General features: G+C 37.3%; 1 protein-coding gene across 3 annotated transcripts in view; it reads left to right on the top strand.

Moving 5' to 3' along the window:
- Positions 1-1,194: 1,194 nt before the first annotated feature.
- The window catches only part of LOC120423185 (GTP cyclohydrolase 1), a 49,014-nt gene continuing 32,016 nt past the window's right edge, over positions 1,195-18,192 (top strand). Inside the window, exon 1 of one of the 3 annotated variants that reach the window (XM_039586887.2) lies at positions 1,195-1,782. In XM_039586887.2, the coding sequence (XP_039442821.1) occupies positions 1,578-1,782 (205 nt within the window). In that variant the 5' untranslated portion in view covers positions 1,195-1,577. Of the gene's footprint in view, positions 1,783-13,932; positions 14,048-14,115; positions 14,392-18,192 lie in introns of those variants that run through there. The other 2 variants (XM_039586885.2, XM_039586884.2) reach the window with 2 other exon arrangements.

Genomic DNA, 18,192 nt, shown 5'->3' with positions numbered 1-18,192 from the left:
CACGTTTTTCTTTAATTATGCAGTCGAAGAAATCAGATCAATCATAAAATTCATTCTCAATTTCCCTACAAGTGTTTTGCTGTAATTATTGAGAATTATCTTTTAAATGTAGTTTTTGTTTTTTTTTGCCTCCACACAAAACTTCGATTAAAATATTTAATTGTCTAATACCGTGAAAAAAATGAGTGTGCTTTTTTAAAAAAAAAATTTAATGAAAAATCTTTATTAAAAAAACTAGGTATATTTTTTAAACTGTAACTATTTTTTCAGAACTGTTTTCATAATCGATCAAAACATCTCTCCCCATAACACAGATTTCCATATATTCAGCAATTCCCCACGAAAACAGCTTGAAAAAAAACAAAAGTGCTCGGTTCGGGCTCAAACTGGCATTTGGCTGGGGTTTCCCTGGCCGAAATAATTAGACCGGTACTTTTTTTTTTTTTTTTTTGTTTGGCCTTAGGGTGACATACGCCGTGTTAGATTGGTACGAAAAATTGCCATATTTCAGTATGTTACGTAAAATTGTCCGAGGAATCCGATAAAAATATTTTCAGACATAGGCTCTTTGTTCCATGAACCGTCAAAACGGCATTTTTTATCCCTTGAGGGCAAAGTCGGAGTTGGATTCGCAGTAGTTTGATTTTCTGAAGCCACGGTCAGATTCCGTCACTAAATCTCCAGAAATCGTAGTCGGAGTCAGAGTCTGAGTCCAAGACGGTGTATTCGGGTGATTTCAAAGTGCCTATCTCCTTACGAAAGGCGTCGTGTGTTCAAGGTGCACTATTTCCAAACTGTTGTGATCAATACAGAGAAACGTGAAGAAAACGTGCAAAAATGACAATCTTCTTCACAGCACTTTCAAGGAACGCGAACAATCTTCTCGCCAAAGTGATACAGTTCACCGTCACTTTGAGGAAATGATCGTTGGAACAATTAGCGAACAGCACTTGGACACTCCGCCGATCATCTGTGCGCGACTTAGAACCAGCAGCTGACTCTCTTGACGTAGGTCATAGCGCTCAACTCAACACGAGCAAAATCAATCACCACGACGACGCCTTGAACGTTCCGCACAATCGTAGTCAGCGACAGGACCTGCCTGCCGACTTTAGCTAGTTGCTCAACACCGCCAGTGAACTTCAGTTCCAGCCGTGCGGTTGTCCAAGCAGGTCGTCTTCTCACTCGAGTCGTGTGCGCTCCAGTGAACCAGTTCTTAGACACAACAGTGAGGGTGTGTGTGTGTGTGTGTGCGAGTGTGGGGTTTGGTGTTTAAAGAAGTGAACGGATCTAAGTGTCGTTGAAGGCAGCGCAAATCAGGTGTTCAGAGATTAATAATCGGGCTTTAGTGTAGATACGAAGGGGTTGGAGGCGGATATTGACGTCGGTAGTTCTTGATAGAACTTTGCTTTACATACTTGCTAATCGAAAACCTTTGAACGGGGGCTTCAAGTGAAGAATCAAGTGATCTTGTTCAAAACCAAGTGTTCAAGTGTACACACAGCGGTGTCCCGTGCGCGCAGAACATCTGCAAAGATAACCTAAGTTAGAAACGAGAAGAATAAAAGTCAGTAAACATGCCAAATGCTAGTGCCATGCAGGAGCTGCACCTTAACGGAAGCAGTAATGGCGGAGGAGCAGTGATGAGCAACGGAAACGGTTACCAGAACGGAGTGTCGAACGGGCAGATCAACGGAACAAACGGAGCAACCGCCATGAAGGCGATCAAGTGCAGCTGCAGCAAGAGCTCGGCTGAGGCCAGCGACAGTAACAACAATAAAGGTTAGTGTGATAGGAACATTTGTGGCTAGAATGTTTACAAAATTAGCTTATTCTTCACCAAATTTAGTAAATAAAATAAATTTGGAGTGTTAATATTTATAAACCAAGCACCGAAGAATATAAGGAATTTAAAAGAGATGTTTTTATTGATTGTTGAAATGGCAAAATAGTAGTTTATGCTAAAAGTAGTAAAAAGAAGATTTTTTCAGCACGAGTCGTACATTTATCCAACGAGGTTCATCGAGTTGGATAATTACGACGAGTGCTGAAAAAATCATGTTTTGCAACAAGTTCCATACAACATTTTTTGCAATTCCGGAAAACACCCTTTGAACCGAATTATAAGTCAAATGTTCATGTGTTTTGTCAATCAACCGTTTAAATCACAAATATCACAGAAAATCGGTGCATTCATGTTGATATCACTCAAATTTCTTATGAATATGCCTTGGGAACTCTAACCAACTATATTTGACCAATATTTGACCAAAAAAAAATCGAACCAAATTTACCAGATTTCCAGATTTCTTTAAAATTACCCCAAAATCCATGCTGGAAACCCCTATACGACCGAAAATAAATCTTTTCTTTGTACAATTTGTTATGAAAATACAGCAACACATTGCCCGGATACGAATTTGAGCAATAAACAATGCGAAACATGGATTATTTAATTAATAAACTGTTTATTACCCAATAGCCTCCGAAAAATATTTTTTCGATCTTCTGCCACACACAGAAAAAATTATGGTAATATTCATCAAGAAATGGTGACAGATTTTGTGAAAAAAAAATGATTAATTTTACCCCAGAAAATGATGAATTTTCATCAGTTTTTGATGATTATTCATCAGGTTCACATTTTAACACATTTTTTATGTAATATTACTAAAAAAACCTAACTTAATCCACCTTTGTGGTTGGTGCCTTCCTCACTCTTTTCCAACAATGGGTGATATGTGATATGATGGGTTTGCACACAAATTTCGTCTAATTTCGTTAAGTTCCGGAATACGAAAAACACACATATCACTCAAGGGCTCATAAGTGGTATCATAAGTGGTTATAGCTTGAGACAGGGTTGCCAAATCTTTAATGTTTTGGACTCGTTGGAAAGGTCTTTCGATTACCTTACCATCGGTGGGTCGGATGATGGATCCGGACATTGTTTACATACATTTAAGTGAGATCCGGCTACAAAAAAAGTACATAAATATCACTTAAGTGGTCAGAACTCGAGACAGGGTTGCCAGATCTTCAATATTTTAGACTTGTTGGAAAGGTCTTTCAATTACCTAACTAACGATGTATAGCATGATGATGTTCGGTTCAGTTTACTGCCTTTTATTCAACATCCGAAAATCTGCGAAAACACATTTTTATACATAACTTTTGAACTACTTATCGAAACTTCAAACAATTCAATAGCACCGTATGGGACCCTAAACCAAGTCAAATGCGACTGGTTTGGTCAAAATCGGTTCAGCCAGTGCTGAGAAAACTGAGTGACATTATTGGTCACATACACACACACATACATACACACATTTGTTTTTTTTTTTTGTTTTAGATTCTGAGTCGATATGTATACATCAAGGTGGGTTTTCAAGCTTTAAATAAAAAGTTCAATTTTAGAGCAGGATTATAGCCTTACCTCAGTGAGGAAGGCAAAAGAGGTAATATTCAACCTACCAAATTTTCAACATTCCTAAATTCAACTTTTTTTGTGCATTACACCATTACATTTTAAAACAGTTTAGAATCAATCACATTGTAGAGAACGCCCAATTTCCTAAAATAAATAGTGACTTTTCCAGAATTGAACGAAGTTGACTTTATAGCTGTCGGCCACCATTGCTAGTACCAACCACTAGTGTCTTCCTTTTTTATCTACAAGGACTTCGCCGCCCTGGGCTCCTAAGTGTATGAAAGTATGGCACGGAGCGACGGCGCCAAATACTCATATTTACACAAAGAATTTTAGAGCGCCCGCCGCGGGATTCGAACCGGCAACCTCTGGATTGTGAGTCCAGTGCGCGGTCCGATTGATCCACACGGGCGGGACTTTTCTAGAATTTCTTGATTTAATTCTGTTTCACATGATGAATACTGCAGCAATGCAGTATCTTTATGAATTATATTGAAAAATTTAACATATGTTACAAAATTTAATACATGCGCATACTTAAATTCAAATTGTGATTCAGTGAGGGGAATCCCATAACGAGGTAGGTGATGTTACCATTCCTGAGTTACTCACCGGCAATAACTTCAAAAACAAGATCGGTTATTCCCCTGGAAAGACACCCTCAGGAATCCATTCCACGTGAATCAAGGTTGGATTTTCCATATCCATTATCATCTGTGGTGATGAAGAGGTTTTTATCATCTTCCCGAACAATTATCTGTCTAATTCCCTATTTAATAACCTTTTATAAACCGACATACCATTCTATCATGACTAAGTTCTAGTCTGAAAACCTCAAAGATCATGATAATTTCCAAGTAGTCCAAATCCACAATGTGACGTCATAGCGTTCAACCCATTTCTCCCCGCAATATAAGCCCCCAGAACCACAACTCTCAAATTATCCGGAAAACCCCCCCTTCTCAAGTCCATCATCCGTAAAATTTTCCACTTAATCTTGATGCCGACAGTGCGACGCGCGACAATCAACCACCACCGGGACGTTGGCGTTCTAGTTACGTGGCAACGCCCGGAGATCTTCCGTAGCTTTCAAACTCCTTACTCAGTATTCATTACATGCGACCACTTTTACGTGACCTAGTCCAGAACGACTAGGGACGGCCGCCTCCGTGCCCGTGACACCTACTAAATCAACGAATTCTGCTTTCGCTAGGGGTTTTTTTACTGTTTTTGTTCTATTTCAAGTGTGAGAGAAAATGGGATTTGAAAGGGAAAAAAAAGTCCTGGAGCATTATTTGGACATCCAGATTGTGGGAAACGGAAATAGGTTGGGATTTTCTGGAATTCTGGACCGTATTAAATGTAGGTTATAGGAGAGCTCACTTATAATTACAAAACTCAGCATTTTTGAAGATGATGTCAGTGTAACGCTTCATATTCATCAAGTTGTGACAGATTTGGGCTCCATGAACACGCTTTAATCGTCAAAATTTAATTTTAGTAAATTTCCTACAAATTAATAATATTTTAAATTTAGTGTATAAAAGCTATGGAATCAACTTGAGCAACCATATTCAGGCCCGAGCAGGTGGAAATAACTGGAAAAGTTCAAGTTCTGTTATTGTCAGGAGGTCAGAACCCAGATAAGCTGTTATAATAACACAAAATAATAACAGAGATTTGTTCGAAAAATAACTCATTCCGTTATAAAAAATTAAAACAGGTAAATCTAATAACAGAGGAAATAAATGTTCCCGATAACTCAATTTAGTATTCGTGAGATATATTTTTTGCAATATAGTCAAGGCCCAAAAGCCCAAAATGGTGTGTCGAACGGCAAATCATGTAACAGGCCAGGTTTTGATGGTTTTAGAATAAATCGACACTCCTTAGACCGAATATTGCGGTCACCTAGCCGGATTCCTTGAAGAAGCGAGATATTCAAGATGGCGGCCAATATGGCGGCTATGCGGAAGATTCACAATATCCAAATAAGAAATTATATCGACTAGTCAATTTTCACTAATTTGGGGTCTCTGAACTCGAATATGACCACAAGAATCGTCCAAAGTGACCTGGAAGCGTATGAAATATGAAATTGACTAAGAGACAATGAAGATTGGACCTCTGGTTGCTGAGATACAGCGGTAAAGAAAAAGAAACATGAAAATTGAAGTTTTTTAAGTCTCACCCAAACAGCCCACCATTTTCTAATGTTGATATCTCAGTAACTACACTCAAAAAAATGAGTTCGCGTAAACTTGAACAGAGTTCATGTCAACGGGAACCAGGAAGAAAACTGTTCAATTTTTATGGTGCAAAATTCAAAATTGCACTATGAAAGTTGAACAGTTTTCTTCCTGGTTCCCGTTGGCATGAACTCTGTTCACGTTTATGCGAACTCATTTTTTGAGTGTAATGGTCCGATTTTCAATTTTAAAACATGAAACATTCGTGGAATTTTCCGATCTTTTCAAAAACAGTATTTTGAAAAAAATGTAACCAAGACTAAAATTTCAAAAGGGCGTAATATTGAATGCTTGGCCCTTTTAAAATGTTAGTCTTGATTGAAAAAAAAAATCACAATATTGTTTTCGAAAAGATCGGAAACTTTCACGAATGTTTCATGTTTTAACATTGAAAATCGGACCATTAGTTCACGGAAAAAAAACAATTCTCAAAATCGTGAATTAAATTCACTGATGCGAGAACAACGAAGGAATATGTTCACGTTTAGAGTGCAAATCCACCATACTCATGAATAAATACCTTCGTGGTTCTCACATTCGTAAACTTAATACACGATTACGAGAATTGATTTTTTTTTTCTGTGTTGCATCGGCATTAGACAATGGTGGGTTGTTTGGGTGAGACTTAAAAAACTTCAATTTTCATGTTTCTTTTTCTTTAAGCCGCTGTATTTCAGCAACCAGAGGTCCAATCTTCAAAGTCTTTTGAACAATTTCATAGCAAATTTTCTGAACTTTTTTTAAAAAAATTAGAAACGGTCACTCATGGTCACTATTTTTAAAAATCGAAAAACCGCAAATCTAGAGTTTTTTTTAAGGTACTATAAACTATTGTATTTCATATGTTCATAGGACCTATTCAAAAAAACACTCTAGAAATATTACGTCAAAATCAAACATTCGGTGGCTATATCTTGAAAACGGAGCCCTTTATCAAAAAATCTGTAAAGTACTTTTCGATTGCAAATTTAATTTTACATACAAAATTTTGGTCATATTTCTTTTGGTATAAAAATTCGATTTTTTCCAAACATCTCTATTTTTCCAAAAAACCATAACTCGGCGGCAGATTTTTTGACCATACTTCTCTATAGCTCAAAAGTTGCGGGGTTTTGTCCCCTAAAACATATCAAAAAATCTTTAAAATAAAAAAAATACGTATTTTGGGAAATTGAGTCTTGGTAAAAAAAAAGTTAATGAAAAAATCGGCAAATTTTGTTTTCCGTGTACCTATTTTTTTTTTCTCAATAGTCTTCAACAATACCTACAACTTTGCCGAAGACACCAAATTGATCAGCAAATTCACTCAAAAGCTGTTTAAATATCTACGTACCATTTTTGTATGGACAGCTGCCAAAATTGTAAGGAGACTTGTATGGGTGAACCAATGACACAAAATAGCTTCTTTGGTCATAAGGAAGGACCCCACAAAGTTTGAGCCAAATCAAAAATACAAAAAAATGGTCGAAATCGGCCGATTTCGTAGAAAATTGCTCTTATTTGGGGTCGCTGAACCCGAATATGACCTAGAGAAACGCCTTGATTCAATTTATTTCTAATGATTTGAATTCCTTTCTTCTTCTCTTCGTCGTGTTTTTTTTTTTCAAAAATAAAAATATCATGAGAAAATAAAAAAAATTAAAGATAAAATAAATAAAAAATTGAGTTACAGGTCCTGGTTCTATCATTTGAATGAAAAAAGTTATTTAAAATGTTCAATTAAAATTTTAAAGTTTTTAGAAAAAAGAAATTTGCGTTCTAAACTTTGAAAAATAAATCTTCACCAAGAAAAATAAAATCCTTCAACCCAAAACTCCATGTGCCCACCAGCACTCTGTTTGCTTCATCAATGAATTGCTACGACGTGATTCCAAGTTCTGTTGATGGGGTGGCGATGGCGCGGGTGGGCAGATTGTGTAATGTTTCTCCCGAGACGAGATGCTTCTTCCGTTGACTGTGGGCAAGGATGCGTAACGACTCCGACGATGCTGGTGGTGGCGGCGGCGGAAACCATAAGCTCTCTCTTTTGTAATTCTCCCTCTCTGTCTTCTGGTGTAACGTAGAATCATTTCTCAGAAGAGCAATGTACACTTGGTAGCATTTTATTGTTTGAGTTTTTTTAATACTTTTTAAATAATTCTTCAAATGAAAACTTATTTGATCTTTTATCAAATCTCTTTTATTTTATTACAATCAAGTGATTTTATTATTTGCAGTTTTTGTTAAAATTTTTATGATTGAGTGTTTCATCTCTAGTTCTACAGAGAAAGCCTAAAAGCTTTCCAATTGTGAATGCCATCCAGCATACCCCATTCAACAAGAATGAACTGCGCAGATCGATTGTGTTACAAGAAGAGGGAATCTTTGTCATGATTTCAAGAGCCCTCTTCGAGAGCGTTGGATTGCGATTCAACAATTCTACGAAATGCTCAGGGTGGTTCCAAAAATCAATCTTTAATCAAAGCTACACGAGTTAATCGTTCCACAAATGTCACGAAATCAATTCAAGCAAACAAAAAACATCCAAGCTCCATCGATTAACTTCACGCTATCAATCAACGTGATTTCTGAGACACTCGCACTCACGCGTCCGCTCTTATTTGATCAACGACGCTTGCACAAATGTCACCTACCATGTGGACACCGAACCTGGGAAGTCCGTCCATTCAAGCGTAGGCGTAAAATCCCCTCCCCGGCTGTGTGCTGAATCACCACCCAAAAGCAGACAAACCCAATTCCCCAAAAAGCCCCCCCTCGAAAAGTAAAAGTTCGATTTTGGGGAGAGAGTGAATGAGAGCGAATGAGCAGCAAACCGTTGTGGTGAATGAGAGCAAAAGAGAGAGAAAATGTGTTGCCGGAAAGCAGCTTCCTTCCTCCACTCAAACTGGCCCCAGAAGGGCTTTGCCAGCATAGCTGGGCGACATGCTTGGAATAAAGCTCTGATGGTTGATGCTGTGAAGAATGAAAACTCTCGGGAATCGTACGTGAGCCGTGATTTTCTGATAAAATGAGCAGTGTTGGAAGATTTGCGGATTGTGTGTTTGAGTGTAGACTTATGGGAATTGTTTTCCAGATAAAAAAGTACCAATTGTTGTTGCCAATAAAAAGGAAATAAAGGAGATGAAATGGCAAACGGTTCAAGACTTCAATATCTACTAGAGTGTAACAAAAATGACTTTTTGGTGGGCATTCAGGGGCTGGTTCCGGTAGGCGTACTGAGCCCAAATTCCAAATATGAGCTTGATTGGACGTAACAGGAGCTGGCGCTCCGCCCTTCAATTTTAAAAGGGATTTAACCCGTAAAAATACATTTTTTCAAAAATGTCCATCTTTGAGGCACTTTGGCCAACAATGCGTTTGCCAAAAACATCACTGGCGTGTAGGCCAGATCTTTGCGCAAGTTTTGGTATATATAACTTTGAAGTTTTGAGCATCCTAGAGCTTGGTACAGGCCTTCAAATTTTGGCATTTTTTCGAAAAATTGGCCCAAGCTCATATTTGGGATTTGGGCTCAGGACACTCACCAGAACCAGCCCCTGAATGCCCGCCAAAAAGTCATTTTTGTTACATCCTAATATCTACATTCAAAGACGTTGTTTTCCATCAATAAGTTTTTCACCAATCAGCTTATCAAAAATGATAAGGATAATTTATCCAAAAAATCACAAAATATTTTTTTCGATTGGAAGTAGAATTTTAAATCGTAAAAAAGGCTCAGTGCAACTTTAAAGCAGTTATCCATAGCATTTTATTTCGCAATTTTTAATTTTATATTTTTTTGTTTTGAATTGGGTACTAAAGCCCTATGTAAATTTTTATGTACAACGCACAGTGGGCGAAATGGAACCTAAAATCGGACTTAATTGAACGCGGCTGGTTCCCTGGCATGAAAAATAGTGTTTCTTATGTAAAAAAATCCGGGAAATCGATTGGTGATGGTTTCATCCACCGCACAAAACGGCAAAGGGTCCATTTTGCCCCAATTCCCCATTTTTTTACACGTTTTCTTGAAAATCGGTCTGTATTTAGAGCGGAGGCTTTATGCGGCCATCCAAAATGCACTTAACTTATGTGAAAATGTCCCAGAAATCCAGTAAAAATAACCACTTGCACCGCAAAAATCAATAAGGGTCCATTTAACCCTAATTCCGCTATAAAAGCATTTTTGGCCGTTTTCAAATGTAAGGTCAGATTTTAAAAATCTGAAAATATTTTTATCGTAAAGATCAGACAATTTTACATAAGAATGACGATTTGCTCTTGATAGTTTTACACATTTATGTTGATATAGAAATTAAACTAAATAAAATGATTGAAGAATCAGTTTTGGGCCTATTTTCCCAAACGCAGAATAAACTGCCTTTTACATAATTTTTATTTTTATCAACATAAATGTGTCAAACTATCAAGTGCAAATCGTCATTCTTATGTAAAATTGTCTGATCTTCACGATAAAAATATTTTCAGATTTTTAAAATCTGACCTAACATTTGAAAACGGCCAAAAATGCTTTTATAGCGGAATTGGGGTTAAATGGACCCTAGATGATTTTTGCGGTGAAAGTGGTTATTTTTACTGGATTTCTGGGACATTTTCACATAAGTTAAGTGCATTTTGGATGGCCGCATAATGCCTCCGCTCTAAATACAGACCGATTTTCAAGAAAACGTGTAAAAAAATGGGGAATTGGGGCAAAATGGATCCTTTGCCGTTTCGTGCGGTGGATGAAATCATCACCAATCGATTTCCCGGATTTTTTTACATAAAAAAACTCTATTTTTCATGCCAGGGAACCAGCCGCGTTCAATTAAGTCCGATTTTGGGTTCCATTTCGCCCACTGTGCAACGGTAAAAAATCACGATTAAAAACCATTTCTGATCACTTTTTTTCATTTTAATGCAAAAAAAAATTTGACAGGACAACATTTTTTCGATAGATCAACTATGGTCCCCTTGGAACGAGCTGTCAAGTAGAAGCTTTTCTGTCAAGAAGGACCGCGAGGCTAATTTTTCAAAATTGATTTAAAAATCCATTTTAGACTCTTTGTAGTCGTACAAAAGGGTCATTGTACTCAGAAAAATAAGCTTTATCGGTGTAACCAATAATATCAGCAATTTAAGCTTCATTTTAGGACCCAATTAAACTAAAACTTGAATTTTTCTGTTCAATTTAGTGTGTCTTGGGAAAAGTTATAGTTATATATAGTTATATATAAAAAAAACATCCAGAAATGCTTTAATAAACTTTTCGAGTATTTTATCGAAGTATTCTAAAAATTACTCTAAAAAAAAGAAAATCATAAGTTGGCCGAATTAAAACGTCTCTAATGCACTAGCTCAAAAGTTTACACTTTTGGTCAACTCTGTCATATCAAAAATGATTAAAAAAATCGAATGGAATAAAGTTTATCAAAACCGAGTTTTTGTGATAAAAAGTGAAATAAAATATCTTGAGGATATTTTTCCGTGTATCATTGTTTTCCGAAAATTCCAAATCACTACTGCTCAAGACACCGAATTGATCAGAAAATCCCATCTCAAGGTACGGATATTCGAATATTCTCATCATTTTCAATTCTTATGTATGAAGAAACCGATGAAACAAAATGATTTTTTTATGAAATCAATGGATAATGAAAACGTTGAAAATTCATCCTAAATACATCCTTATTTTACAAAACTTTAAAAAAAGCCAAATATGGTCAAAAAATCATAAATTCAAAATAGAATTTGGAAGAGAACTGTTCAAATAATGTTTTGACAATGTCATATCAATTCAACTGATTGTCCCATAAGCATTTTCAGAAAAGCCTATATCATCCAGTCTTTTGTCTTAGAAATCGGGAGGAAATCCAGTTTTTTTCATGAAAACTTAACACGTAGCCTTATATGTGGGACAAACTTCAAATGCGTTTATTCTCAGCTTGCTGTTTTTGCGTATGGGACATTTATGCGGACATGGGCAGAGTAGGTATTGAGGAACGAAACTTTTTTGCTGAATGAAACTAGAACTTTACAAAAGATACGAAATTGATTTTAAAATCGGTTGACAACAGGATACAAATTTGATAAGCTCGCAAAAAATTTAAAGAAGAATATAAAACCTCATAAAAATGAAAAATTATCCGGTTAACACATTTACAAGAACCAGAAGTCGGCTTCTAAACTATATTGATGTATACTTCACCCACAATACAAAGTCGAGGGAATCGTATGCTAAGCTTTCAAATCACACAGTCCTACAAGATTTTGACTCATATAAAAATTCCTTTTTCAGATTTCCTCCAATTCTCCATTTTCACTCACGTCACTTTTTGGTGATCCGAGAAAAACGCGTTTTAATGCTTGACCTTAAATAAACAAAAATAGAGTACGCAATGTAAACAATTATAAACACGTTTTGTTTGGCTGACCATTCTGTGCATTGTCACGACGCGTCGTCGCGACGTTTGGTTGAATTTGGTTGCAGGAGTCCCGAGTTATAATTGAAAATGTTTACAGTAGTCGGGCATGTACGTGTGTCAAACTGCTTCTGACTAAATTCCCTTTGGCACTTGCAGCAATTTTCAGAGTGTGTCAAGATAGCACGATTAAATCGAAACTTCTTTCATATTAAGAAGAGTGACAATGCAAGGGGTTTTTTGTTGAATATCTCAGAATTGTAATCGAATTTTGGGGATCTGTGAAAATCAAAATTTGGCCCACAATCGACGTGCGACAAGATAGCACAATCACGATGATTTGTTGTTGTTCGTTTGGAAATCATTTAAAAAAACGTTTTGCACCTGTACTGTATACAGACCAGACTCGATTATCCGAAGGCCTCAGAAAAATTTCATTCGAATAATCGAAACTTCGTATAATGGAATCACGAAATTTTTGTATTTTTGGTTTTCTGATTTTTGATTGTTGAGCTTATGTATCACCTCAAAGCTACTCTAAAGTGATTTTGATCCAAAATGGCGGTGATGAAATATTGAATAAATGCATTTTGTAATTGAATAGGCAATCAACTATTCAAATTTGACGAAAATGGGGCCACATAACTCGAATTTGAGTCCCATACAAACCTTCGGATAATCGAACTTTAGATACTCAAAACTGCGGGTAATCGAGGCTTTGGATAATCGAGTCTGGACTGTAAAATAAAGCATCACTTACGAAATATTTTAAATTTGGTCAGAAGCATTCACAGAAAAAAATGATGGTAATATTTATCAGGAAATGGTGAAAGATTTTGTGTCAAAACAAATTTGTTATATTACATCAGAAAATGATGAATATTCATCAGTTTCTGGTGAATATCCATCAGGTTCGCATTTTTATACATTTTTTAAGTAATATTACTCAAAAAAAGTGGTAATATTCAACCTACCAAAATTTCAACATTCCAAAATTCAACTGTTTTTTGCTGTGGTTAAATTGATTGAATCAGAACACCTATGAAATTTTTTTTTAGAAGCATGACGTTGAGGTCAAAACTTTAGTTACAATATGAGCTTCATGTGAAAATTAAAAAAATTACGCGGTGGTCTGGTTTCGATGGAAATCCTGTTTCTGATTTCGAGTGATAATACGTTTGAAGTGAAATGACCCATATTTATCAAATGTTTTTTTAGAAATAACCCATATTCATGCAAAACCAAGAGTCTTGAATGCTTAAAATCCTCCGCTTTATTTGCGAGCACAAATCAGACGCAACGCAAACCTGCTCTGATAAATTCCTAACGTTTGTCACGACCACACTAATCACTACTGAATGCTCTCTCTTTTGCACTTCCTCTCTCTTCGATCAGCTAGTATGTAATTAGCTCAGACAGACCCCGATAGCATGTTGTCACTCCAAACTGATTCATAATCGCCTACGATTGATTGTGTTTGAATCATTGTTCCGATTGCTTAAAATCAATGTTTTCAAATACAGTTTGCATTTGTTTTTGTTTGCACAACATCGAAGACACATTTGAAAGCAACTTACACCTTGCAAAATTCGGGTGGTTTCCTGACCAAAAATGTTCCAGCAAAGTCGGCAACACTGCCCTGCGTGCGCTCCTTTCTCTTATTCCAACAAAACCCCACAACAGAACCACCGCACCTACCGACCTGCCGATTTTTTCTTCTGCTCTTTCGGTGCTCCCTAAGAGCGCCAGCAGCAGTTATTCCGACAACACTGTCTCAGCACAGCACAGTCCGAATGTATGTGTGTATAAATGCGGGCGCCTCGAGCGGTGACTTTTCAGTTGGTCAACTTGGGTGCACAAATTTAGACCTCTTTCACAGCAGCAGCTCAGCAGTTCAGCTCAGCTGGCCCTAAACAGCGATATACGATCGATATCGGGCTTGGTGGCATTAATTAGGCTTGTTTCGAGTGAGTGCCGCGCGTGCCGTTTCCGTGTTTGTGTTGTCGATTCTTTCAGGAAGGTGTGGAAGTTAATGTGTACGTCAGCTCTCGTTGAGGACGGATTCTTATCGACGGCAGTCGACAGTTGGGACAGTCGTTGAACGGAACCGTTTCAAAGTTGTGCGTCGTCCTTGTGGGGTGTTTTTCAAGAGCAGCGAACTTTTCTGAATACCAAGTAGCAGTATAGTTGTGCTGTTGCCATTCCTTTTTGCCAATCAAGCCGAACGTCACAAGTTGATTTCTCAGAAGTGAACTAGTTTCGTAGCTAATTGCGCGTTTATTGCCATTGATCGCGGCCAAGCTGGTTCAAGGTGAGACAGGCAACAGGTGGCGCCGTCGTACGGCAAGCAACAGTTGGTCATTGAAAAGTGCTTTTCCCGCTCCCTTCCTCCCCTCTTAGCTGAGGAGCGGACATTCGTCAACAAGGCTTGGCGGCCAGAACCCAGAGAGTGCGACAGAGAGGGATTGGTGAGAGGGAGTTATATGTAACAGAGCAGTGGAAAACCTGTTGCATTTGAATTTGTGATATGATGGATTACTCTATCGGTGGCAGTGGATTCAATGAGTTTAGCTGAAAATCGATTGACGACAGCAGCGTGGAGGACGACAATAGACACTTTGTTGGATGGTGTTGGATGTTGTGTCGACTTGGTTCGTGGAAGTAAGCAATCAGTTAGACTTTACTTCTGGGAGTTATGAGGCTTGCTGTATTGAATTTAGCGAAACGTGTTTAATGAAGTGAAAAATCGTGCAAGCAGGACGGAATAGCATGGAGTTACGTGGTGGATATCTTGTAGTAAGATACCGTGCGTCACCATCAAGTTTAGCATCAATTGAGAATGATTTAAGTGTTATCGACTAAATTATTTTTATTTGTGAATTCTTTAGAATGCTTTGCATTATTGATTCTGATCATATTAAAACTTGCAAACTAGTGGAACTTATTCACTCGTCGCATTAATGCAAACTGCTACCAGAAAAAAAAAACAATCGATTCGAAACGACGTGACCATTTGAATGTTCAAATTGAGCAAGAGCGGGAATTGTTCCTTGTTAACTTCATAGATTTTACCAGATCAAAACTGGAGCAACTAAACCTTAACCAAATGAGCTCAAATTTTCAGGCTAGCTCCTGGGGTCATAGTACTTCAAAATTCCCGATGATGCGCTCGAAATTAAACACTTTTGTCTTTTCCATATATCCGTGAATCACGCTAGTACCCACCCAAAAAACCGCGAGGCACTAAATTGCGACATTAAATCGGCATTATATTTGCATTTAAAACCAGCAGATAATGCTTCAAACAGGGTTGCGAATGAGCGAGCGAGCCAGAAGCCGTGCTCGCTCATTCATGAGCATGAGGACTTAACAGGTAGCTCATCGCATGCGCTCGCGCTCAATGAGCGCTCATCAGTAAAGTAGGTAAATTTTTAGTATTGTTTATGAATCTGGCACAGGCCAATTGGATTGCCATTTTTGAAGATAATTTCATCGCGAAAAAGGAACATGAACGCATTTTTTGCCATTTTTGAAGATAATTTCATCGCGAAAAAGGGACATGAACTCATCTAATGTTGTCAGCTTATTGTTTTTTTCAGAGTTTGATAATTAAGAAAATTAGTTTAGATTAAATGCCCGATAAATGAAAAATGGCTGATTCGCAATTAAGGTGTCTTAATTTTATTAGAATTCCAGACACTCTTTTTGCTTATTTAGCTTTCAAATTTAGAGTAAACTTTCAAGGAACGGAATTTTTAGGTCAAATAAGCTGTAAACAGGATAGCAATCGATTTTTTATATTAAAACATGTATTTACCGTAAACTGGGGTGACACAGATTTGACATTTATTGTGCAACATTATTTACAAATAATTGATTAAATAAGATGAGATGCCCAGGAATTAAAAAATGACGTAACGTATTAACACTAAAACATTTTTGTGTTCCTTAAAAGATACTTTTCAGCTTTATTTAAAAAGTTTACTTTCACGTGTTTTTCTTTTGCCAACTTTATTTTTATTAATCGAATTATTTCTACAGAAGTAAAAAATAGTGTACATTTGGAAGGTGTAATTTTGGAATGTTGAATATTACCTCTTTTATGATGTAATTTTACCTCAATTTAGACTTGAAAAGTGGCATTACACCAAAAAGTGGTAATATTACACATTTTCAGAGGTAAAATTACGCATTTTTCTGACATGAAGATGTACCCTTTCCACCTTAATTCTGACTCCAAAACAAGCTCCAAAACGAAAATTATGAAAAATATCTTTTTTCAATAATATTAGCCTATTCCAGCCTCCATTAAAAAAAAAAACAACCTCGAAGCTCTGCTGAAAAAAAAGTTCATTCGTTTACCCGTTACAGGTAAACAAATACCGCTCATTTGGCTCAATGAGCAAAAATGAGCGCGAGCAAACGTGAGCCAGCTCGCGTAGCGCTCCTCCTCACGAATGAGCAAAAATGCTCGCTCATGAGCGAATGAGCGCTCAAAATCGCAACACTGGCTTCAAAACATTAAATCAGCACTTTTCCCTGGAAAATATTTCAAGTGGCGCGCAGTGATGCCGATTTAATGCCTCACCGATAGCTTGAACTAAAATATACTGCTTTATCGACGTTGCGGTTATTTGTTTGTTTTGAAAGTTTTAATCGATGTGATTGTTGTATCGAACATTAATAAAGACTTCCTTTCTGCTGTTCCAAGTTTCTGGTTCATGAGAAAAACTTACTATCATCCCGTTGGGTTACTTTGTTTATAAACATGAAATGCTTTGAAACACATTTTGAATGTCGTAAAAAGCAATGCTGTTAATCGTTGAAATCAACGGCGTTTATATCATCGATGTCGATGATCGTTGATTTAAACGTAATCGTAATCGCAGCCATCGTTGATTTAATCGTCAACGTCAACGGAGTCGTTGATTTAAACGGCGTTGATCAACGCGTTGATTATCGATAATCATCGAGTTAATCAACGCTGTTCTTTTATAGTTTTCTAGAGTTTTTGGAGGAAAGAACGATTTTTTCATAAATGTATTGATTGGGAAACATTCTCAAATAGATGTGAAATGGTTGTTCGGGGATCCGGGTGTACCAAGAGGACCGTAATTTAAGCCTTAGCTAGTTGCTGGTCACTTTCATCTCCACTTTGGTTCCCAAGTCCTACCAGGATTTTTCTTATATAAATGACACCGAGGACGGACTTTTGGGAACCGAGATATGGTCGGATTAACACCGGAATTATTGTTCCGGCGGGTTCAGTAAGAGTCTCGCGTGGCTAAATAACGACAGAATTTGTTTTTCTTTGATACAATACTGAATTGACTACATGACCCATGTTCCGGAACCCAAATTAAGATCGGCCAAGATGTCAAACTTCATGACAGACCGGAGTAGCTTCCTGCAGCATGCTAGTATTCAAAGAGTTAACAAAATATTTATGACCTACTGCGATCGCTTTTCGGCACCACATGGAAGATTTATCTCTTGGGGTTCGATCGAAACTCATTGATCACCAACAGTAGGCTACTCCGGTATGTCACGAAGTTTGACATCTTGGCCGATCTCAATTTGGGTTCTGGAACATGAGTCATGTGGTCAATTCAGTATTGTATCATAGAAAAACAAATTCTGTCGTTATTTAGCCACGCGAGACTCTTACTGAACCCGCCGGAACAATAATTCCGGTGTTAATCCGACCATATCTTGATTCCCAATAGTCCGTCCTCGGTGTCATTTATATAAGAAAAATCCTGGTTGGACTTGGGAACCAAAGTGGAGATGGAAGTGACCAGCAATTAGCTAGGGCTTAAATTACGGTTCAAAATCCGGTCACTTCGGTCCTCTTGGTACACCCGGATCCCCGAACAACCATGTCACATCTATTTGAGAATGTTTCCCAATCAATACATTTATGAAAAAATCGTTCTTTCCTCATAAAACTCTAGAAAACTATAAAAGAACGACGTTGATCAACTCGTTGATTATCGATAATCAACGCGTTGATCAACGCCGTTTAAATCAACGACTCCGTTGACGTTGACGATTAAATCAACGATGGCTGCGATTACGATTACGTTTAAATCAACGATCAACGACATCGATG

This window comes from Culex pipiens, chromosome 3 (assembly GCF_016801865.2).
Source record: "Culex pipiens pallens isolate TS chromosome 3, TS_CPP_V2, whole genome shotgun sequence".
NCBI lineage: Eukaryota > Metazoa > Arthropoda > Insecta > Diptera > Culicidae > Culex > Culex pipiens.
This window is presented reverse-complemented; position numbering and strand designations above follow the sequence as displayed.